Source organism: Ranitomeya variabilis, chromosome 1 (genome assembly GCF_051348905.1).
Source record: "Ranitomeya variabilis isolate aRanVar5 chromosome 1, aRanVar5.hap1, whole genome shotgun sequence".
NCBI lineage: Eukaryota > Metazoa > Chordata > Amphibia > Anura > Dendrobatidae > Ranitomeya > Ranitomeya variabilis.
Window position 1 is genome coordinate 794,786,571 of NC_135232.1, and position 25,435 is coordinate 794,812,005.

The window sequence follows — 25,435 nt, forward strand, 5'->3', positions numbered from 1 at the left end:
AATAAAACAAACCTTGTAGAAAGATATTTTTTTCGGCCAAATTTACCATTGAAATAGCTTTTTGCAAAATGGAAATAAATCACAAAAAGGGTAGACATCTTGTCATCCTGGCATGAATATACCATACCCCTCGTTCTAATGTTATGGGATAGGAGTTGTGTGAAGGGGAAGGTTGGAAAAAAAGTTCCTTTCAACATAATGTAATATGAATGGTGTAAATGGATCTTAACATTTGCTTTTCTTGAGGAGAGAATACTCTTTGAATCCAAGTCTGGCTGTATAGACATTGCGGCCAGAATTGCAACTCGGTGCACAAGGTGGTTCATGTCATGAACAGATTGGCCTAGAAAAAATGCTCCTGGATCATGACGCTCAGAACAATGAAACCTCACAATATCAATGATCAGTGACTGCTTTTTGTGTTACATTATTTATTTCAGATATGTTACTATCTTATTTCACCTGGTTTCATATCGAATGGTGTATAAGTGAATAAGTCCAATAATCTTTGGAGACAATCAGTGGGAGAGCTCCATTTTCTATATCTTTATGTTTCTGCAGACGGTCCCCCTTCATATATTTACAGGTTCTCTTTTTACATATTATTGTATTACGTATATAAATGTATGTAAAAATCCCTCTATGTGCATATATACATAAAAATACTGTATACATACACATTTTTTCTGCATTACTAATTGGACTGTGTTATTCCCCAGAGTACCTGTTGTATTCATCCTGCACTAGATGATTGAACTGTGATTGGATTTCACTGACTATCTAAGGCTGGGTTGACATTACGTTACTGGCGTCCGTTAGACGGACTACGTTACACCACGGCATAACGCGATGTAATGCAGTCCGTTAACGCTGCCAGCGCTAGCGATGTGCAGTCATTGAGTGACGGACCCTGGGACGCGGGCTGCGGCATTTCCAGGTCCGTCACTGCTAGCGCAGATAGAGCATCTGCTAGCTCTATCTGCGCTAGCGCGATGTCATGTCGGCACTTGCGTTAACAGCAGCCCGTTAATGCATGTGTTGAACGGGCTGCTGTTAACGCAATGTGAACCTGGCCTAAGATGCACTATATTGGTGCTGACACAATGAGATATATAATTTGCCGTCATGGAACATCTTGGTGTCATTCCTCACACCATATTCCATTGCTTTGGCAAAACTCCGCACACACTATACAGTTATTTGTTTTATTATGTTTCAAATATGCACCATGTGTGCTGTGGGGTCTTTTACTTGCAGCAGTTTTCTTTTGTACATGCATTTTTCCTCACTTCCCGTTCGCCTATTTTTTTCTACACATATTCCAGGGTATGTTTACGTGTTGGGTATATTTTCTTTTATATGCAATCTTTGGTATCAGTATCTTGATCTGCATATGTGCTTCATTTCACCTTCTTTGCACTTGCTCACAATCATTCCTTTATTGTTTCCATCTCACATCCTACACTATGCTACACTATTCTCCCCTCTATCACATTCTACACACCTTCCTAATTTTTCACACTTTCCTCTTAGTCACATTCCACACACCTCCTTCTTTTGTCATATTCTCATTTTTTTTCTATTTTTCATTTTATACATATATTTTCACACACTTTTCTCTTATTCTATATTGCTTTAGAGTATTTTACATGAATTGTTATAGCATATTATTTATACAATTTTCATTCACTTTATCATTTTGTTTCCTGTGTCCAATTATTATTGTTTTGACAATCTAATCTGATTTGTAATTTAGGTATCAATATCACTCAATATGTGCATAAGAACCTGCCTAGATTCTCTCCTCTTATTTTCCATCTATGCCCTTCTTTGCCATGTTACTCTCAGCAGTGTGCTCATGACATCATCCTGACATGCGCGTGCTGTCTCTCAGGCCCTATGTGCAAGGAGTCAGAGACGGTGCCTTCCGGCGCACATTGATGTCTTCATGGGGTGACTGCACAGAAGCAGAGTGAGATGTCTATGGGCCCGATAACAGATATCTGGGTAAGTTTTCATTCATCAGACCGTGACACCATATCCTTATTACTTAAAGGGTTATTCGCATCTCCGAGATCCTATCCCAATATGTAGTAGGTGTAATAACAATAGTATTAGCAAATACCTCAAATTAGAAATGTACTAAAGTTTTTCTGATTCGCTATGTCTTCCTCATGTCCAGGCATTGCAGGACCTTAGGTAACAATGGTTATGACCACTAGCAAGTAGCTAACTAAATCACTATATCAGTGGTCGTAGCCATGGATACCTAAGATCCTGCAATGCCCTGCACGTGAGGATAGAGACATATCAGAAAAACTATACTACATTTCTAATTGGAGGTATTTGGTAATATTATTATTATATCTACTACGCAAGTTGAAGTGTGAAGGGGTAGAAGCACAGCATTACGAACTCGGGTCACAACCTTTCTGTCCTTACGTCTATTTTCAACTAAACTAATTTCTTTTTGGAACGATGAGGTTCTCTACATATACTGAGGCAAAAATGATGGTACGGTATTATACACTGCTCAGAAAAATAAAGGGAACACTAAAATAACACATCCTAGATATCACTGAATGGAATATTCCAGTTGCAAATCTTTATTCATTACATAGTAGAATGTGTTGAGAACAATAAAATATAAAAATGATCAATGTAAATCAAAATTAATATCTTATGGAGGTCTGGATTTGGAATGATACTCAAAATCCAAGTGGAAAATAAAAATACAGGCTGATCCAACTTCAGTGGAAATGCCTCAAGACAAGGAAATGATGCTCAGTAGTGTGTGTGGCCTCCACCTGCCTGTATGACCTCCCTACAATGCTTGTGCATGCTCCTGATGAGGTGGCAGATGTCCTCCTGAGAATCTCCCAGACCTGGATTAAAGCGTCAGTCAACTCCTGTGGTGCAACGTGGCATTGGTGGAATGAACGAGACATGAAATCCCAGATGTGCTTGATTGGATGCAGGTCTGGGGAACAGGCAGGTCAGCCCATAGCATCAATGCCTTCATCATGCAGTAATTGCTGACACACTTCAGCCACATGAGGCCTAGCATTGTCATACATCAGAAGGAACCCAGGGCACCTGCATATGGTCTCACAATGAGTCTGAGGATCTCATCCCGGTACCTAATGGCAGTCAGGGTATCTCTGGCTAGCACATGGAAGGATGTGTGGCCCTTCAAAGAAATGCCTCCCCACACCATTACTGACCCACTGCCAACCCGGTCATGCTGGAGGACGTTGCAGGCGGCAGAAAGTTTTCCGTGGTGTCCACAGACTGTCACATCTGTTACATATGCTCAGTGTGAACCTGCTCTCATCCTTAAAGAGCACATGGTGCCAATGTCAAGTCTGACAATCTTGGTGTTCTTTGGCAAATGCCAATCATGCTGCATGGTGGTGGGCTATAAGCACAACACCCACTTGTGGAAGTCTGACCCTCATACCACTTGCATGGTGTCTGTTTCTCACAGTTTGAGAAGACACATGGATGTTAGTGGCCTACTGCAGTTCATTTTGAATGGCTCTGGCACTGCTCTTCCTGTTTCCCCTTGCACAAGGGAGGAGGTAGTGGTCCTGCTGCTGGGTTGTTGCCCTCCTACGGCCCCCTCCACCTCTCCTGGTGGACTGGCCTGTCTCCTGGTATCTGCTCCATGATCTAGATACTGTGCTGACAGACACAGCTACCCTTCTTGAAACAGCTCACCTTGATATGTATGAGCTGTACTACATGAGCAGCTTCTGTGGGTTGTACAGTAGACATTGCCTCATGCTACTGCACAGTAACTCTTGGGGTGATAGCAATGAAAAAATGCAAAAGTGACCAAAACAACAGCCAAAAAGTAGAGAACAGAGAACTGGTCTGTGGTCACCACCTGCAGAACCACTCCTTTGTAGGGGTTGTCTTGCTAATTGCCTATCATTTCTACCTGTTGTCTGTTACATTTGCACAAGAGCAGGAGAAACTGATTCACAATTGGTGATGTTTGATAACTGTATAGGTTGATTTCACCGAAGTGTGATTGACCTGGAGTTACATTGTGTTGTTTAAGTGCTCCCTTTATTTATTTGAGAAGTATATTTATATTCATTGATTTCCCTTATTATACGGGTTCATTCTGCTAGGCAGGACATTCATATTCTCACATGCTTGCTATAGTGGTTTATTCTTACTGCTTATCAGAAGGAATTGGTTCTGAGGCTGGGGTCACACTTGCAAGTGCCATGCGAGAAGCTCATGTTAGTCTCTCGCATCTATACCCGGCACTGCCGCTGGCACTCGGGACTGGAGCATGCGGCTGCATGTATTTCTATGCAGCTGAACGCTCCGGTCCCGAGTTCCAGCGGCAGTGCTGGATATTGATGTGAGAGACTCACGCGAGTTTCTGGCATGGCACTCGCAAGTGTGACCCCGGCCTAATGTACAAAAACTGTTCATACGATTTTCATTCTTATTCCTTAATAAAAGGATTTTATTCCAAGTTGTAATTTTTTCATATTACCTTAACTACTGTTGTATATTGTATTGTTATTTCTTATTGGAAGGAAGCAAAGAATCCACATAACAATTATTTTCTGATTTAGGTTTTTCATTCTTATTCCTTATTGAAAAGATTTAATTTTATTATCTAATGTTTTGAATACTATTATCCTGTCTCATTTTTATTTGACTATTATGGCATGAACCCCCATTTTTGCCACTGACTATTATGACCAGTAATGCCATACCTGTTTTTTGAGACTGACCTCACATACGTTTATTATAATTACACTTTTTTTTATGTCCATCAATGTTCTGCTCCCATGCCTCCATTTTTCAGCATTTTATGTTGTTTTGTCCTGGCATGTCTCGCAATGTTTAATATGTTTGTGTTGTCAATTGTTTTATTACTAATAAAGTAAGTATTTTAGCTAATATGCAGACTATTCATTTTTTAAATATAGATCTATAGGATATATATATAACTCTCTTGGGTATATTACAGAAGGGTATTTCCTTTTATTTTAGGATATCTATTAGTAAGGAACCTGCAGTCTACTTTACAGAGAATATATTGTGGTCACTCACCTTCTAGTAGAATGTCAATGACATCATTAACATTAAAGCTAAGTTCATCAACATCTTGTCCTATGTATTGGTAAATGGCTCTACAGCGAGGACCTGTAGGCTTCACTGGTGGTTTGGCGCGACCTACTCCTGGAGGTGGTCTCTGAGTTACACTTTTTCTCCTCTGTGCTCTGAAATAAAAATAAGATAGCCACTGATAATATTTTTAGTGCAGTAAAAAATACTTTCTGAAAAATTTGCTGGAAATTCCTGACACATACTGTTGTCCACATAATGCAATGACATGCCTTGCAGCTCCACATGATGAGTCAGTTGGTGAACAGTGATCTAGGAACTACGCCATATTTGAAATGTCGGAATGTTTAAACTTTTCTTTACTGCTAACTAGTGGTTTTTCTTGGTGGTAGAAAGTAGAAAACCCATAGGAGTAGATAGAGGAAAACACAATTTTCCACTCTGATTAATATGTAGCTACACTTTCTTTTTTATAATAAAGTGGTGAAGATGTTTTAGTCTTAGGCAACGTTCACAAGTTCAGTATTTGGTCAGTATATTTCAATAGCATTTGAAAGACAAAAACAGGAATGGAACAGTCAGAGGAAAAGTACAATAGAAACACGTCACAGAGAAAAAAGCAGAGATGATTACCTGCTTAGGCCTCCAAAATAAATGCACTGGCAGGGTGCAGCGGGCCCGATTAATGATGGCAGGCCTTAGCAGGTAATTATTTCTGCTTTTTTTGTCTGACTTTTTAAACATTTTTGGAGGATTTTTAGGTCCTCTTTTGTGTCTGTGAGCTTTATAATAGAAACACCTCACCACTTCTGTATTTATCACCCACTCTTGGTTTTGGTTCACAAATACTGATTTAAAATACTGAGTAAATACTGAACGTGTGAACCTGGCCTTAACGGGAACCTGAAACTAGATTCATGGAATGTCAGCATGAGTAAGAGCATGGCTATATAATTGCAGCCAGGTATGACTTTCTCTGAAACGCTGCATTTTAAAGAAAACAATTTGAAAAGTCTGAAGTGAACTATAATGAGAGACCTGATTAGCTTGTCACCCATCCATCCAGCAAGCTTCTCTCCACACCATTTCAATTGATTTACCAGTCTCTTGGCCCTCTTCCGGGCTTAACCATGAGTGACCATCCCGGTATTGAAAGCAGTCTTAGGGTACTGTCACACTCTGCAACTTTCCAACGATCACGACCAGCGATACGACCTGGCCGTGATCGTTGGAAAGTCGTTGTGTGGTCGCTGGAGAGCTGTCACACAGACCGCTCTCCAGCGACCAACGATGCCGAGGTCCCAGGTAACCAGGGTAAACATCGGGTTACTAAGCGCAGGGCCGCGCTTAGTAACCCGATGTTTACCCTGGTTACCAGCGTAAAAGTAAAAACAAACATACTCACATTCCGGTGTCCTTCAGGTCCCTTGCCGTCTGCTTCCCGCTCTGACTGAGTGCCGCCGTAAAGTGAAAGCAGATCACAGCGGTGACGTCACCGCTGTGATCTGCTCTTACTTTCCGGCCGGCAGTCAGTCAGAGCGGGAAGCAGACGGCAAGGGACCTGAAGGACACCGGAATGTGAGTATGTACGTTTTTTTTTTTTTTACTTTTACGCTGGTAACCACGGTAAACATCGGGTTACTAAGCGCGGCCCTGCGCTTAGTAACCCGATGTTTACCCTGGTTACAAGCGAACGCATCGCTGGATCGCTGTCACACACAACGATCCAGCAATGACAGCGGGAGATCCAGCGACGAAATAAAGTTCCAAACGATCTGCTACGACGTACGATTCTCAGCGGGGTCCCTGATCGCAGTAGCGTGTCAGACACTGCGATATCGTATGGATATCGCTGGAACGTCACGGATCGTACCGTCGTAGCGATCAAAGTGCCACTGTGTGACAGTACCCTTACACTCATCTCCTTGGAGTATGCAAATTAGGTTGTAAGCTCCTCTCAAATCAAGCTTGGTGAAGATCCCGACACCTCTAAAGGTACCTTCACACGAAGCGACGCTGCAGCGATAGCGACAACGATGCCGATCGCTGCAGCGTCGCTGTTTGATCACTGGGGAGCTGTCACACAGACCGCTCTCCAGCGACCAACGATGCAGAGGTCCCCGGGTAACCAGGGTAAACATCGGGTTGCTAAGCGCAGGGCCGTGCTTAGTAACCCGATTTTTACCCTGGTTACCAGCGTAAAAGTAAAAAAAACAAACAGTACATACTCACCTGCGCGTCCCCCGGCGTCTGCTTCCTGACACTGACTGAGCTCCGGCCCTAACAGCACAGCGGTGACGTCACCGCTGTGCTTTCACTTTCACTTTAGGGCCGGCGCTCAGTAAGTGTCAGGAAGCAGACGCTGGGGGACGTGCAGGTGAGCATGTACTGTTTTTTTTTTTTACTTTTACGCTGGTAACTAGGGTAAACATCGGGTTACTAAGCGCGGCCCTGCGCTTGGTAACCCGATGTTTACCCTGGTTACCAGTGTAAAACATCGCTGGTATCGTTGCTTTTGCTTTCAAACACAACGATACACGGCGATCGGACGACCAAATAAAGTTCTGGACTTTATTCAGCGACCAGCGACATCACAGCAGGATCCTGATCGCTGCTGCGTGTCAAACTAAACGATATTGCTAGCGAGGACGCTGCAACGTCACGGATCGCTAGCGATATCGTTACAAAGTCGTTTCGTGTGAAGGTACCTTAAGACTATTTAAACAATTCCGGGATTAGTGGCAACAGATATTTTTTTTATGATTCAGAACAGGTGAGGAATATTTATGCTCCAGTGGATTAACTGTTATAAAAACCAAAAAAACAATAACAACTGTTCAGGAAATTTTCGATACTTGTGGTGCAGTGGTCAACAAGTAGTGTGCAAATATTTAAAAATATAGAAAGGCAGCACTCACTGTTTCCTGTGGTTAAAAGAAGCCCTTTACTTCAATTCATACAGACATCCAAAGCGGCATGGCGGCGTATGAGGGGAGATTGAAGGATGACGGACGTTTCACGCACAGGTGGCGCTTCTACGGTCTGATCAATTGGATGAAGTGGCAAGGTAGCACACCGATGGCAATCTTCTCCATATGCAGAATTCCTACCAAGAGCTGGAAATCTGGTACTGTTCTACTAGAGCTTTCTTCATGAAGTTTCCAGTGTCAACGGTGCAGAGGAATTACTCTCGCCCAGGTTAGACTCTCCTACAGACCCCCTAAGCTTGGGAATTTACAGAATTCTGGTGACAAGAACGGGTAAGATGTTCCATACTAGGTCACAGTAGAAGCATAACCCCTTGGCATGACGATGTTCCTGCCGTTGCTCAGACAGCTTAACATGGTTGACAAGCATAGGCTCAGGAGAGTCTGCTGTCACAGCTGGGGAATGAGCAGTCTTTGGAAGGATGGAGCTAGACGCCTTGGTCTCCTCTCATGTGTTGCATGGAATGTTCCTAAAATCTGAGATTGATCATGATAGTCAGGGAAATTAGGTCATCAAAAGTAGCGGGGATGTCTTGACCTGCCAGTTTGTCCTTAATCCCTTTGGACAAACCTGCACAGAAGGCAACTACCAGTGCCTCGTTGCTCCAGCCAAGTTCGGAAGACGGGGTACAGAACTGGACAGCATATTGGCCTACAGTCAGACCACCATGATGCACTCTGAGGAGGAAAGATGCAGCTGGGGTGACACTATCTGGCTTTTTGTTGACCTTATGGAACACCCTCAGGAAGACCTGTAGATCTGAGGTCACAGGATCCACTCTTTCCCATAAGGGGTTGAGTCATGTGATGGCCTCTCCTCCAAGGTAGGGCAACAAAATGCCACTTTAGCCTGATCAGAGAAAAACTGATGGGCCAACAGTTCATAGAGCAGCATGCACTGATTAAGAAATCCATGGCACTACTTGGGATCTCTGTCGAAACATGGTGGAGCAGACATGGTGCTGCAACTTGGACTGGTGCGGGTGAAGCAGCTAACGTCCGAGCATCCAATTGGGTGTTCACCGACCGTAAGTAGGACAGGATTTGATTCTGCTGATTTAGTTGGCAGAGAATGGAGGGGTAATGGGGTCCACGGCCTCAAAAAACTATCACGCTGGTGGGTGTGGACCCACTGCACCATGGGCCGGGCATAACCTGCAGGGGCTTAACTATGTGGCTACCTGGTACTTCACTAGAGCCTCTGATGGTGAGGTAAGGCTTGTGCTGCATGTAGCCACCAGGTACCACTCCAGGGCAGTTCCGGGTATTGCAGCAGCTGACCCCAGGAGTCAAGGACTCAGGTATAGACTGGTGTCAGGCAGGACAGGATCAAAATCACTGGCGGTATGGATGCTGGTGCCGGATCAGACAGAATGAGTTCAAGTTCAGACAGAATGGCTGGTTCAGACAGAACAGGCTCCAAATCACTGAACCGGTAAGGTTGCAGAACGGGTTAGGGAACAGGGACCTGACAATGGACTACTAGCTTAGAGACACACTAGATACTGAAGTTTCTCAGGCATCTCCCTACAGGGGAGGGTGCCTTAAATACCTAATGCCTACCAGATATAGGCTGGGGGACATTTCTGGAGTGCTCGCTACCCCTTTAAGAAGCGGGGAGTGCTCGTGCTCACTCCCTAAGCGCATTGCTGGGAGATCTGTGCAATGAGCATGGGCGCTGGAACCTGGTAGCCACTATGAGAGCTGCAGCAGGAGATTCCACTGAGTGGCCGTGGTGGAGAGCATGCTGGCGTCCCTGCTGAGTCGGTGGTGTGGGTGAAGGGGAAGCATGCAGGGACTTAAGTGTTAGGGTACTGTCACACTGCAACTTTCCAACGATCACGACCAGCGATACGACCTGGCCGTGATCGTTGGAAAGTCGTTGTGTGGTCGCTGGGGAGCTGTCACACAGACCGCTCTCCAGCGACCAACGATGCCGAGGTCCCGGGTAACCAGGGTAAACATCGGGTTACTAAGCGCAGGGCCGCGCTTAGTAACCCGATGTTTACCCTGGTTACCAGCGTAAAAGTAAAAACAAACAAACCGTACATACTCACATTCCGGTGTCCTTCAGGTCCCTTGCCGTCTGCTTCCCGCACTGACTGAGTGCCGCCGTAAAGTAAAAGCAGAGCACAGCGGTGACGTCACCGCTGTGCTCTGCTCTTACATTCCAGCCGGCAGTCAGTCAGTGCGGGACTAAATAGCGGGAGATCCAGCGACGAAAGAAAGTTCCAAACGATCTGCTACGACGTACGATTCTCAGCAGGGTCCCTGATCGCAGTAGCGTGTCAGACACTGCGATATCGTATGGATATCGCTGGAACGTCACGGATCGTACCGTCGTAGCGACCAAAGTGCCACTGTGTGACAGTACCCTAACAGCAATGTTAATCACATGGTAATTAAAGCTTTAGTCGAAGTAAACAACACCACACATCCTGACATTTGAGTTCAGTGTTTTAACCCCTGCCTCAAGCGGTCCTCAATTTACATAGAAAAAACTTGCTGTCTGATTCCCTTTAAGAGTATAAGCATTCAAAGTTTGAAACTTGCAATTTAAATTTTTTTTAAATCAAATTTTAGATATTTTCATAATATATGCAATAGATATTGACCTAAATTTAGCACTAATATAAAGTATAACATGTCACGAAAAAACTAACTCAGATTAACTGAGATATGTTGAAGCATTCCAGAGTTATTACTACATAAAGAAACACTGGTCAGATTTGAAAAATGAGGCTTGGTCATTAAAGCTAGCAGTGGCTTGGCCCTTAAGAGGTTCAGTGGTAATAGCAACTAAAAAATTCTAAATGATAAGTACACTTTACCAACAGCTCCTGCATCCTGCACTTAACAGTGGCATGTAAAAGTTTGAACACCCCTGGTCAAAATTACTGTTATTAAGCAAATTGAAGATGAAATGATCTCTAAAAGGGCTGAAGTTAAAGATTTCCATTTTATTTTAGGCAAGAAGAAAAAAAAAGAATATATAGTGATTCTTCATTTGAAAAATTACAAAAAAGGAAAGCTGCTTGTAGGATTGCTAGAAAGGCAAATCAGAACCATTTTCTTGACTTCAAAAGACATTCAGAAAAATTTAGCAGACTCTGGAGTTATGGTACATTGTTCTATTGTTCAGAGACACCTGGACAAATATGGCCTTTATGGAAAAGTCATCAGAAGAAAACCTCTCCTGTGTCCTCACCATAAAATACACCATAAAATATGCAAAAGAATATCTAAACAAGCCTGATGAATTTTGGAAACAAGTCCTATGGACTGATGAGGTTAAAATAGAACTCATTGGCCACAATGTTCAAAGGTATATGTGAAGAAAAAAAAGGCACATAATTTCAGGAAAAGAACATCTTGCCAACCATTAAATGTGGAGGTGGATCAATCATGCTTTGGGGTTGTGTTGAAGCCAATGGCACAGGGAAAATTTCACATGTAGAGGGAAGAGTGGATTCAATGAAATTTCAACACATTTTTTATGCAAACAAAAATCCATCTGTAAAACAGCTGAAGTTGAAAAGAAGATGGCTTCTACAAATGGATAATGACCCTAAACAAACATCAAAACCCACAGTATACTAACTCAAAAGGCACACACTGAAGATTTTACAATGGCCCTCAAAGTCTCCTGATCTGAACATCATTTATAATTTAGAATAACTATAAATCACAATAGCGCTGAACACGTGTGCCTAAAAAGAACAGCAGCAGGCAAACCAACCAGTGTGGTGTGTATAACTGTCAGCAGATAAATAAAGTATATAAAAAAGGTTGCCGCGCTGAAAGGCACTTACAGAGTGAAGTGTAGTCCTTTGCAAGCAGTATCCATTTGCATAACGGTATCTTCATCCACAGTCCAGTAATATTTAGCAATGGGAGCGTCCTCCCTAGGGTCACAATCCCCCGAAAAAACCCGTCGCCGTGATTCAGCGGTAGCCTCGGCCGATGGCGCCGCTGTCAGCGAAGCAAGGTGAGCGGGGGGCGTGGTGAAGTGGTGACGTCACCTGTCCGGACAGGTGACGTCACCACTTCACCACGCCCCCTGCTCACCTCGCTACGCTGACAGCGGCGCCATCAGCCGAGGCTACCGCTGAATCACGGCAACGGGTCTTTTCGGGGGATTGTGACCCTAGGGAGGACGCTCCCTCTGCTAAATATTACTGGACTGTGGATGAAGATACCGTTATGCAAATGGATATTGCTTGCACAGGACTTCACTCTGTAAGTGCCTTTCAGCGCGGCAACCTTTTTTATATACTTTATTTATCATTTATAATTTGTGGCTAGACCTCAAACTAGCAGTGCATGCAAGACGTTGAAGGAATCTAAAAGAAATAGAATAATTTTCCAAGGAAAAGTGGGCGAAAATCCCTCAAACAAGAATTGAAAGACTCTTGGCTGGCTACACAAAGCATTTACAAACTGTGATACTTTCAAAAGGGGTGCTACTAGGTACTAGCCATGCAGGGTGCCCAAACTCTTGCATCGACCCAGTTACCTTTTTGCAATTTTTATAATGAAAAAAATTGCAATATATCGTATATGTTTTTTTGCCTAAAATACAAACGGAGATGTGTGATCTTTAACTCTGAGTATTTTAGAGATAATTTCACCTTCAACTTGCTTAACTGTTCACAACAGAAATTTTTACCAGGGGTGCCCAACCTTTTACATGCCACTGTATAGGTAGAAAAATGCTTTAATAGGGGGTGAGGTGAATGGTAAATTTGCCCATGAAAATCATCCAACTGCCTGGGTTTTTTTTTTATTATGCCTTCCTCTGTATCAAATTGCTAGTTATGAGAGTAGTTGAATTTAATTGAGGTGTTGGTTTCAGGTTATATAATTATATAATATTATACCGTTATGTTCAGAGATATTTGGACAGTGACACAAGTTTTGATGTTTTAGCTGTTGACCAAAACATATTTAAGGTACAGTTATATAATCAATATGGGCTTAAAGTGCTTTAATTTGAGGGTATTCATAGCCTAATCGGAGTAAGAGTCAGCAATTATAGCTCTTTAATATGTAGCTGCCTCTTTTTAAAGGGACCCAAAGTAACTACAAATATCTCAAAAGCTCTTTAATGGGCTATTTCATTGTTAATACATCATCAATTGAGCAGGTAAAAGCCTTGGAGCTGATTTCAGGTGTGGCATTTGCATTTGGAAGCTGTTACTGTGAACCCACAACATGTGGTCAATGGAGTTCATAATGGAAGAGAAACCGACCATCATTATGCTGAAAAAAAGAAGAAGTCCATCAGAGAGATAGCATAAATGCTAGGAGTGGCCAAATCAACGGTATGGTACATTCTGCAAAACAAGAGCACACTGGTGAGCTTGGGAACTCAAAAAGGCCTGAATGTCCACCGAAGACAACAGTGGTGGATGACCACCGAATCGCTTCCATGGTGAATAGAAAACCCCTCCCAACATCCACCCAAGTGAAGAACACTCTCCAAGAAGTAGGTGTTTCAGTATCTAAGTCAACCATAATGAGAATACTCAATGAAAACAAATACAGAGGGTTCAGCGTAATGGCATAGGCATGCATGGCTTCCAGTGGTACTGGGTCATTAGTGTTTATTGATGATGTGACTGAAGACAGAAGCAGCAGGATGAATTCTGAACTGTACAGGGTGATACTTTCTGTTCAGATTCAACCAAATGCAGGATGGTTGATTGGACAGCGGCTTCACAGCACAGATGGTCAATAACACAAGACATACTGAGAAAGCAACTAGGAGTTTTTTAAGGCATAGAGGTGGAATTTTCTGCAATGGCTCAGTCAATCACCAGATTTCAACCCCTATCGAGCATGCCTTTCATATGCTTATGACAAAACTTAAGGAAGAAAGACCCACAAACAAGCAACAACTGAAGTCAGTGGTACTAAAGGCCTGGCAAAGCATCACAAAGGAGGAAACCCAGCGTTTTGTGACGTCTGTGGCTTCCAGACTTCAGGCAGTCACTCTGCAAAGGTTTCTCTACAAAGTATTAAAAATGAACATTTATGGTAAAGTTAACTTGTCCAGTTACTTTTGAGCCCCTGAAATCAGGAGGCTTTGTAGAAAAAAAGGTTTAAATTGGTTTCACAGGATATTTTTGTTGAACTCCTTTAATTAGACCTGAAAGTCTACACTTCAATTGGATCTCAGTTGTTTTATTTTAAAACAAAAATAGTGGCACGCAGAGCCAAAAACATGAAGATTTAGTCATTGTCCAAATATACTTCTGGACCTAACTGCATCTATGGTAAGTTCATCAATATTTTAAGGCTGATTCAATCAAAATTAAATATGGAATTTTGTACATACAGTATTTTACATCTACTTACCCAGCTACACCTTGATCTGGAACATTTAGGAACTCCATATTGTGGTCAGAGGGAGCGCGACTTTTTCTAGTGGCAGTTGGTCGAGGTATAGCAGCTGTAGGTGGAGCTCTGTTTTGCTTCTTGGCTTGTGAGTATGTTGGATTTCTTGTTTTTTCTGTATGGAACTGGGCAGCCCCATTTCTATGATATCCTTTAAAAACACGGACTTTGAGTGTTACATAGAGAGTGGTAAGATAAAACTGTAAATGTTTGTCTTATATATTACCTGGAGGTGCAGGAGCTGGACGATTTGGGGGTTGTCTATGTCCACGGTTTTGGATTCTTTCCTTCCTTGTAGGTTCTAGGCATGAAATAATTTAGTTTAAGAATTCTTTTCATAGTGATTTCCTATTATTTTTTTATTTTTGCATTCATATAAACACAATTTAACCCAGTCACCCCGAAGTCTGTTTTCACCTTCCTGACCAGGCCAATTTTTTTCAATTCTGACCACTGTCACTTTATGAGGTCATGACTCTGGAACCCTTGAATGGATCCCACTGATTATAAGAAAGTTTTTTTGTGACTTATTGTACTTCATGATCGTGGTGACATTTCTTTGATATGACTTACATTTGTTTGTGTAAAATCAGACAATTGGCAAAAATGTTGAAAATTTTGCAAACGTTTCATTTTTATGCCCTTAAATCAGAGAGTCATGTCACACAAAATAGTTAATAAATAACATTTCCCACATGTCTACTCTACATCAGCACAATTTTTGAAAAAACATTTTTTTGCTAGGAAGTTAGCAGCCTAAGTTGACCAGCGATTTCTCATTTTTACAGCCAAATTAACAAAACCATTTTTTTAGTGACCTCACATTTGAAGTGACTTTGAGGGGCCTATATGACAGAAAATACCCAAAAGTGACACCATTTTAAAAACTGCAACTCTTAAGGTTCTCAAAACCACATTCAAGAAGTTTATTAACCCTTTAGGTGCTTCACAGGATTTAATGAATGTGGAAGGAAAAAATAAACATTTAACTTTTTTTTCACAAAAATTTTCTTTAGACCTCATTCTTTTACTTTTGCAAGGGTAACAGGAGAAAATGGACCATAGAATTTGTTGTACAGTTTCTCTTGAGCATGCTGATACCCCATATGGGGGGAAACCACTGTTTAGGTGCACGGCAAGACTCGAAAGGGAAGGGGCGTCATTTCGCTATTTGAATGTAAAATATGCTGGCATAATTAGTGGACGTCATGTCGTGCTTGGAGAGCTCCTGATGTGCCTAAACAGTGGAAATCTCCCTGACTTGACACCAGTTTGAAAACTACACCCCTCAGGGAACTTATCTAGATGTGTATTGAGCACCTTAAAACCCCAGGTGCTTCACAGAAATTTATAACGTTGAGCCATGAAAATAAAAAAGAAATCACATTTTCCACACAAAAATGTATTTTAGCTCCAAATTTTGCATTTTCATAAAGGTAGCATGGGAAATTGCACCATGCAATTTATTGTACAATTTCTCCTGAGTACAATAATACCCAATATGTGGAGGAAAACTACTGTTTGGGTACACAGCATGGCTTAAAAGAGAAGGAGCACCATTTGATTTTTTTGAATGCAAAATTTGCAGGAATAATTGGCAGATGCCATGTCGCGTTTGAAGATCCCCTAATGTGCCTAAACAGTGGAAACACCCACAAGTGACAACATTTTGGAAACTACACCCCTCAGGGAACTTATCTAGATGTGTATTGAGCACCATGAGCCCGCAAGTGGTTCGCAGAAGTTTATCACTTTGAGCTGTGAAAATAAAAAAAATAATTTTTCCCACAAAAATGAAAACTTTGCATTTTCATAAGGATAACAGGAGAAATTGCACCATAAAATTTGTTGATCAATTTCTCCAGAGCATGATGATACCCCATATGTGGGGTAAAAATCACTGTTTGGGTGCACAGCAGGGCACACAAGGGAAGGAGCGTCATTTGACTTTTTGAACGTAAACTTTGCTGGAATAATTAGGAAACGCCATGTCGTGTTTGGAGAGTCCCTGTTGTGCCTAAATAGTGGAAACCACCCCAAAGTTACACCATTTTGGAAACTAGACCCCTCAGGGAACTTATTTAGATGTGTATTGAGCACTTTAAACCATCAGGTGCTTCACAGAAGTTTATAATGTTGAGCCGTGAAAAAAAGAAAATCAAATTTTTGCCACAAAAATGTTTTTTAGCCCCAAGTTTTGTATTTTTTTTATAAGGGTAACAGGAGAAAATGAGTTCAATGATACCCCATATGTGGTCAAAAACTACTTTTGAGGAACAGTGCAAAGCTCAGAAGGGAAGAAGCATCATATTACAGTGCAGATTTTGCTGCACTGGTTTGAGTGTGCCATGTCACATTGGCAGAGCCCCTAAGATGCCAGAACAGCAGACCCCCCCATACGTGACCCCATTTTACAAACCTCTCAATGAATTAGTCTAGGGGTCCAGTGATTATATTGACACCACAGTTGTGTGACAGAATTTTATACCACATGGCATTGAAGAAAAAATAATTAACGTTTTTACCACCAAGATTGTGTGTTAGCCCTAAATTTTACATTTTCAACTGCGCAATGGGTAAAAACGGCACCAAAATTTGTCCCACAATTTGTGATGACTGTAGAAATACCCCATACGTGACTCTACAGTACTGCTTAGCCACACAGCAAGACTCTGGAGGGACGGAGCGCTGTTTGCATCCTGGAGTGCAGATTTTCCTAGAATAGTTTGTAGACTCCATATAAAGAGCCCCTAAGTGCTAGATAAGAAAAATCCCCTCTTAAGTGACCCCATTTTGCAAATTATACCCCTTTGGGAATTTATCTACATGTGTAGTGACGATTTTGACTCCATGGGTGTTTTGCAGAAACAATCAGTAGATGTTACTGAGTGAAAATTGCAAACTGCCATTGTAGTGATCAGTATGTTGAAGTGACCAGAACCTTATAGTAACTAGTACGTTATGCCCAGCTCATGCTTCTGGAGACAAGCATATGTAAATTAGGCATGCTCTCATCACTACAGAAATGCCAAACATGTGTGCGCTAAATGTGGTGTAGACACACTGGGGTTCAGAAGAGAGGGGGTCATTTGGATTTGAGAGCACAGAAAGTTCGATTTTGGTTTCATCTGACCAGAGCACCTTCTTCCACATGTTTGGTGTGTCTCACAGGTGGCTTGTTGCAAACTTTAAACGACACTTTTTATGGATATCTTTGAGAAATGGCTTTCTTCTTGCCACTCTTCCATAAAGGCCAGATTTGTGCAGTGTACGACTGATTGTTGTCCTATGGACAGACTGTCCCACCTCAGCTGTAGATCTCTGCAGTTCATCCAGAGTGATCATGGGCCTCTTGGCTGCATCTCTGATCAGTCTTCTCCTTGTTTGAGATGAAAGTTTAGAGGGACGGCCGGGTCTTGGTAGATTTGCAGTGGTATGATACTCCTTCCATTTCAATATGATCACTTGCACAGTGCTCCTTGGGATGTTTAAAGTTTTGGAAATCATTTTGTATCCAAATCCGGCTTTAAACTTCTCTACAACAGTATCACGGACCTGCCTGTTGTGTTCCTTGGTCTTCATGATGCTCTCTGTGCTTCAAACAGAACCCTGAGACTATCACAGAGCAGGTGCATTTATACGGAGACTTGATTCACACAGGTGGATTGTATTTATCATCATTGGGCATTTAGGACACCATTGGATCATTCAGAGATCCACAATGAACTTCTGGAGTGAGTTTGCTGCACTGAAAGTAAAGGGGCCGAATAATATTGCACGCCCCACTTTTCAGTTTTTGAATTTCCACAAAAATTTAAAATAACCAATAAATTTCACCCAACTTCACAATTGTGTTCCACTTGTTGATTCTTCACCAAAAATTTACATTTGGTATCTTTATGTTTGAAGCATGATATGTGGGAAAAGATTGAAAAGTTCCAGGGAGCCGAATATTTTTGCAAGGCACTGCATATGGTGCTGTACGCTGAGCACTTACTTTGGGGTTTCCATCTAAATCTAAAAGTGACATGATTCAGATGAAACCCCCTAGGCATCCATTGACTATAGTGAAGCTGCAGAGTTACTCTGGACTCCGTCTTTCCTCTGTTCACCAGTGTCCTTCTTTTCTGAAGTGCACACAACTGTGGTCAACTGTGCTTTTATATTAGCCTAAAAAGACGGACACCGTCAGATCACAGGTCCTATGGGGTCCACAGTGTCTCCAGTGTCTCCATCTGCCTGATTATAGGGAACCTTCCGCAGGGGGTTCCACCTGAATCATGTATTTCAGAGATTTACATGGAAACCCCGGTGTCAGCACTCAGCGTAGAGTGCAGGACAAATGTGCGCCAAACCTTACTGAGATCTTTGGGAGGCAGAATGAAAAAATAAACAGCAGGTGAAGAATTGGTTTTATTTACACCATTCCTTGTGCGGTATATTGTAAGTGATTAGGTGACTTTATTTGTTGGGTCATTTAGAAAGAACAAAGAAAAAGGTAGTATGCAAACAAAAAGGGATCACCAGAATGATTTACCAAAATATACCAACTTTATTAAACCACAATCATTAGATACACTACAACATGATTATTAAAAACACTTAAAAAATGCATAACAAAGCAAACCATGAAAACTAGACCTATGATAAGGTCAAGCCACAATGCCACCCTACAAAATGCCTGCAACGTCAAATAGGAAATTCCCCCATAGCTACCAAGTAGTCAAATCCAAGGGTATACCATACTACCTGGTGGAAAATGCCAGGCCTCGCAGGTAGCCTCCCACTAGGACCTATAGCATAATAGAAAAGGGGGAGCAGGGTAGGTGGCACCGGGCAAGGATGCCCATCCTTGCCCGGTGCCACCTACCCTGCTCCCCCTTTTCTATTATGCTATAGGTCCTAGTGGGAGGCTACCTGCGAGGCCTGGCATTTTCCACCAGGTAGTATGGTATACCCTTGGATTTGACTACTTGGTAGCTATGGGGGAATTTCCTATTTGACGTTGCAGGCATTTTGTAGGGTGGCATTGTGGCTTGACCTTATCATAGGTCTAGTTTTCATGGTTTGCTTTGTTATGCATTTTTTAAGTGTTTTTAATAATCATGTTGTAGTGTATCTAATGATTGTGGTTTAATAAAGTTGGTATATTTTGGTAAATCATTCTGGTGATCCCTTTTTGTTTGCATACTACCTTTTTCTTTGTTCTTTCTAAATGTGCCTTTCTGTAGTATGCTAGAGGTGATCCCTGACGGTGGTGCCTGCCTATACCTTTGGTGCAGATTTATTTGTTGGGTCAGTACGATTACACCGTTACCAGAATTATATCGGGTTTTTTGTTTGGCTGTTGTCATACGCTAAAAGATGCTTTTTATTGCAAAAACTAGTTTTTGCATCCCCATATTTAGACAGCTATAATTTTTCCATATTTCTGCTGACAGAGTAATGTGGGGGCTTGTTTTATTTTAACGTGTTTTATTGGTACCATTTATGAGCGCATGACATTTTTTTATAATTTCTATTATGATTTTTGGGAGGTAGAATGAACAAAAAACAGCAATTTTTTTACAGTGTTCACTGAAGGGATTAACTAGTGCGACAGTTTAATAGAAAGGGTCGTTCTGGACGCATAAAAGTATCTATTGTATTATATATTTATTCTTTATTTAGTTCTTTATTTATTTTTTTTGATATTTTTACTCTTTTCAATTTTTTTCTTTTTTACATTGTTCCAGGTTGAGACATCATTTTTATACTGACAGATCGCTGATCTTAAACTCTGCAATGCAGAGCATCAGAGCAGCGTGTGACAGGCAGTTATGAGGTGTTTCAGCTCCTGTCCTTAGCAAGAGCTAACATGCCACCTTCCCTGCCGGACCCTGAAGGACCCTGCAGCCATCTTGCGGCCGGGAGTCACCATGGAGACCATCAGCAAAATGCGATCACATCTCACTGTACTTACGGGAGCCCACTCCCTGTGCGATGCTCCTCAATGTCGCTGTCACTATTGACAGCGGCATCAGAGGGGTTAAACACCAGCGATCGGTGCTAGAACCGATTGTGGGTGTTGTTGTATGGTGTCAGCTCTCACATAGGAATGTATCACCTACTGGGCTGCTTGCTTCAGTTTTTATACAATCATTGTTTAATCTGTTACAGATCTACCAGTTCTCTGAAAACTGAGGTCTGTATATCGATGCCCCCACCACTAATTGACAGTTTTCTGAGTACAATTTACATAAGCAGAAAGCTGCCAATCAATCCTAAAGGCCACATTATACACAGATCATAAATATGGAAAACTTCATGGCAGTAGGTTTATTAGTAGTAATGAATCGAGCACTAAAATGCTTGATACTTGAATCAAGCAGGTCGGACACTCGGATGGGGTTGACTCCAGTACTGAGCATAATGGAAGTCAATGTGAAACGCAAGAATTTTTCTGGAAGACCCTAACAGGAGGGCTGGGAAGGCAGTAAAATCACTGAAATGGATGGAAGCAGCACTCAAATGGAATGGAAACAGCATGTGGAAGATGCCTGGATGCATCTCTGACTCCCAGGTTGTTGCTGGGAGCAATGTTGTCAAAGTATTACTCCACTTGTACGGACTGATAATAAAACATACAAAACTAAAGATAAAATGGATTTTACAGGAAAAATTTTAGGAAACATTCTTTCTTGTATAATGACTTGTATATAAGGCAAAATTAAAAAGAGAAAAAAAATAATAATGCCTCCTTCACCCCTTGATAACCTGGCCATCTCTCAACCTATGACTACAGTCGAAGACATAGTAAAGGGGGGAAATAAAACTACACCCACCGGTTGTCATGGGAAAATGTAATTTTAATATTTTACTACCTTAACTAAGCATATGATGTTTGTGACATCGTCAAACACATCCTGTTTAATATATGAAGGAAGGAATCTGAAACTCATAAAGTCTATGTGCAAAATGCAAGAACTGGCAAAAATTAGAAGGAAGAGGAACTCTGATACACCCTGTATTAGACATAAAGGAGGGCCTAATAAACTGTGTCTCATCATCATCTACGTCTTGAGACATTAATTGTTGTTCCCCATCGTCTTCTTCTGAATGGGGCCGCTCAAATACTTGGGCATCACTACACATGATCTCCTCATGTCCTTCTTGAAACGTGCTGGATGAGAGTCCAGAATCAACAAATGGAAATGTAATGAGCTCCTCGGAATATCTGAATGAGGGATCACTCATCTACTGGGACTCACCATGGTGGGAGGAAGAAGGTTCAGGGTAAGGAATATGTGGGCCAGACTCTTGGCTAGCGAGACTGGACTGTATGGAAGACAGGGTGGTGCTGTGAAATATACTGGAAGCATTATCTGTCATTTAAACGACCACCTGTTCGCACTGTTCTGGCCCCCTTGCAAAATGGGACTGGAAGCTAAGTGTCATGGATGAGCATGCTTGTTGAGCTCCTGTAGCAGGTAACGTTTCACCTGGCCCATGGCCTCGGTCTCTCCATACACCATTAGCAGCACGTCCACTTCCTCTTCCCTTAACAAACGCCTTGCACATTTTAAATTAGGTATCAGTAGCGTAGCTACCAGGGGGGCAGAGGGTGCTGTCGCCCCGGGCCCGGAGCTCAGAGGGGGCCCACCTGGAGCTACGCTACCCTTAACTATATTAGCCTGCTGTGCACGCCAATATAGTTGAGCTCTGCAGTAGAGCAGGGACAGAATCTCCCTGCTCTGCTGCGGTCTGTTCTGTAGAGGAGCATGTACCCGGGGACGCTGGGTGCCGGCACTGTACCTGCTGCCTCCAGCAGAGCATACTGCAGACGCACACATTGCCGGCTGTGTGGTGTCTGTCTGCAGAGAGACTTCAGGACGCTGCTTCTTCCCTCCCTGCCCTGCATACAGGAGCAGGACAGGAGATAGGACGGAGTAGGAGCTCAGGCTGCAGGGGGCTGGAGGTGACTGCACTGTGCAGTGAGGAGGAGGCAGGACACTGTTCCCCTCCTGACATGTCCCTAAGGTTTCTTGCATCCGTTTTGCTCTGTCTCTGTCAGTCTCTCTGTCTCCCTCGCTCTCTGTGTCTCTGTCAGTCTCTCAGTCTCTCTCTCTGTCTCGCTCTCTCAATCTCGCTGTCTGTCTCGCTTGCTCTCTGTCTCGCTTGCTCTCTGTTTCGCTTGCTCTCTGTCTCGCTCTCTGTCTCTCGCTCAGTCTCGCTCTCTCTCTGTCTCGCACTCTGTCTTGCTCTCTCTGTCTGTCTCTGTCTCGCTCACGCTCTGTCTCGCTCACGCTCTGTCTCGCTCTCTGTCTCGCTCTCTGTCTCGCGCTCTGTCTCGCGCTCTGTCTCGCGCTCTGTCTCGCTCTCTGTCTCGTTCGCTCTCTGTCTCGCTCTCTCTGTCTCTATCTCGCTTACTCTGTCTCGCTCTGTCTCGCTTACTCTGTCTCGCTCTCTGTCTCTCGCTCAGTCTCGCTCTCTCTCTGTCTCGCACTCTGTCTCGCTCTCTCTGTCTCTCTCTGTCTCGCTTACTCTGTCTCGCTCTGTCTCGCTTACTCTGTCTCGCTCTCTGTCTCTCGCTCAGTCTCGCTCTCTCTCTGTCTCGCACTCTGTCTTGCTCTCTCTGTCTGTCTCTGTCTCGCTCACGCTCTGTCTCGCTCACGCTCTGTCTCGCTCTCTGTCTCGCGCTCTGTCTCGCTTACTCTGTCTCGCTCTCTGTCTCGCTCTCTCTCAGTCTGTCTCGCTCTCTGTCAGTCTGTCTCTCTCTGTCTCGCTCACTCTCTGTCTCGCTTACTCTGTCTCGCTCTCTGTCTCGCTCTCTGTCAGTCTGTCTATCTCTGTCTCGCTCACTCTCTGTCTCGCTCTCTCTCGCTCTCTGTCTCTCGCTGTCTCGCTCACTCTCTGTCTTGCTCACTCTCAATCTCGCTCACTCTGTCTCGCTCTCAGTCTCGCTCTCTCTCAGTCTGTCTCGCTCTCTCTCTGTCTCGCTCACTCTCTGTCTCGCTCTCTCTGTCTCTCAGGGTCAATCACTCTCTCAGTCTCTGTCTCTGTCAGTCTCTGTCAGTCTCTCTCTGTCACTCTCTGGCAGTCTCTCTCTGTTTCAGTCTTTGTCTCGCTCTCTGTCTCTCAGTCTCTGTCAGTCTCTCTCTGGCTCAGTCTTTGTCTCACTCTCAGTTTGTCTCTGTCTTAGTCTCTCTCTCTCAGTCTCGCTCTCTCTCTGTCTCGCTCTCTCAGTCTCGCTCTCTCTCTGTCTCGCTCTCTCTCTGTCTCGCTCTCAGTCTGTCAGTCTCCCTGTCTCTCTGTCTGTCTCTCAATCTCTGTCTCTCTGTCAGTCTCTCTCTTCAGTCTGTCTCTTTGTCTGTCTCTCTCAGTCTCTCTGTCTCTCTCAGTCAAGGTCTCGCTCTCTGTCTCTCTCAGTCTCGCTCTCTGTGTCTTTCTGTCTCAGTCTCTCTCTGAGTCTCTGTTTCTGTGTCAGTCTCTCTCTGTCTCTCTCAGTCTCTGGCAGTCTCTCTCTGTCTCTCAGTCTCTGTCTCACTCTCTCTCTCAGTTTGTCTCAGTCTCGCTCTCTCTCTGTCTTGCTCTCTCAGTCTCGATCTCAGTCTCTGTGTCAGTCTCTCTCTCTGTCTGTTAGTCTCTGTCTCGCTCTCTGTCTGTCTCTGTCAGTCTCTCTCTGTCTGTCTCTCTGTGTGACTCTATTAGTCTCTCAGTCCCTCTCTGTCAGTCTCTCTCAGTCTCTCTGTCAGTCTCTCTGTCTCTTTGTCTCGGTATCGCTCTCTGTCTCTCTCAGTCTCGCTCTCTGTCTTTCTCTCTGTCTTCTCTCTCTCTGTCTCTCAGTCTCTCAGCATCTCTCTCTCTATCTCTTGTAATGTGGTCCTGTAGCTGGGGTCAGGCCATGTTCACACTTTGCGGTTTTTACCGCGGATCCGCGGTGATTTTGATGCTGCGGGTCCGCAGCAGTTTCCATAGCGTTTACATTAACATGTAAACCCTATGGAAACCGCAAACCACAGTGCACATGCTGCGGGAAAAAACGCGCAGAAACGCAGCTGTTTACAACCCGCAGCATGTCACTTCTTTGTGCAGAATCGCAGCGATTCTGCACCCATAGAAATGCATTGAACCGCTTACTTCCCGCATGGGGCTGTGCCCACGTTGCGGGAAGTAAGCGGTTAATGTGCAGGTGGTACCCGGGGTGGAGGAGAGGAGACTCTCCTCCAGGCCCTGGGACCCATAAATAGTATAACAAAAAAAAGAATTAAAATAAAAAATGATGCTATACTCACCTCTCAGCGCTGCCCGCGGCCGTCCGGTCTTCGGTTTGCTGTGCGAGCAGGGCCTGTGGTGACGTCGCGGTCACATGACCGTGATGACGCCCGGGTCACATGACCGTGACGTCACGAAGGTCCTTCTCGGCACAGCATCTTTGGAACCGGAGCGCCGGGTGCAGCGCCCAGGAGATCCGGACATCAGAGGGTGAGTATAAACCAATTTTTATTATTTTTATCATTACTATTGATGCTGCATATTGCTGCATATGCAGCATCAATAGTACAGGAGTAATCCCGCAGCGGAAACCGCGGAACAAACCGCAATAAATCTGCAGGGATAACCGCAGCGGTTTTGCCCTGCAGATTTATCAATTCCTCTGCGGGATAAACCTGCAGAGCACACCGCAAAGTGTGAACATGGCCTCAGGGTCCTATCAGTCCAGTGTGTGTCATCTCATATCAGTAAATACAAGGTAACAAACATGAAAATGCTATTTATATAAACAATAAAAATCCCCATAAAGTTGAGTATAAATATATATGATGAAAAGCCAAATAGAATAAAAATGGGAACAGCCAGTAGGTGAGTATAGATAATCACAATCACCTTTAGCTGCATATGTATACTCAGTCTGAATAACATGGCCCGCAAATGGGGAGAAGGGCAAAAAAAGAAGAGATGACATACGGGGG

At 43.3% G+C, this 25,435-nt stretch overlaps 1 protein-coding gene across 1 annotated transcript in view; it reads right to left on the minus strand.

The window, feature by feature from the left end:
• MYO1F (myosin IF) overlaps positions 1 to 25,435 on the minus strand; it is a 302,201-nt gene that overhangs the window by 867 nt on the left and 275,899 nt on the right. The window contains exons 25-27 of the mRNA XM_077273492.1: positions 14,710 to 14,784; positions 14,445 to 14,634; positions 5,083 to 5,252 (exon numbers count right to left, since the gene is read on the minus strand). Of these exons, the coding sequence (XP_077129607.1) occupies positions 5,083 to 5,252; positions 14,445 to 14,634; positions 14,710 to 14,784 (435 nt within the window). The remainder of the gene's footprint in view (positions 1 to 5,082; positions 5,253 to 14,444; positions 14,635 to 14,709; positions 14,785 to 25,435) is intronic.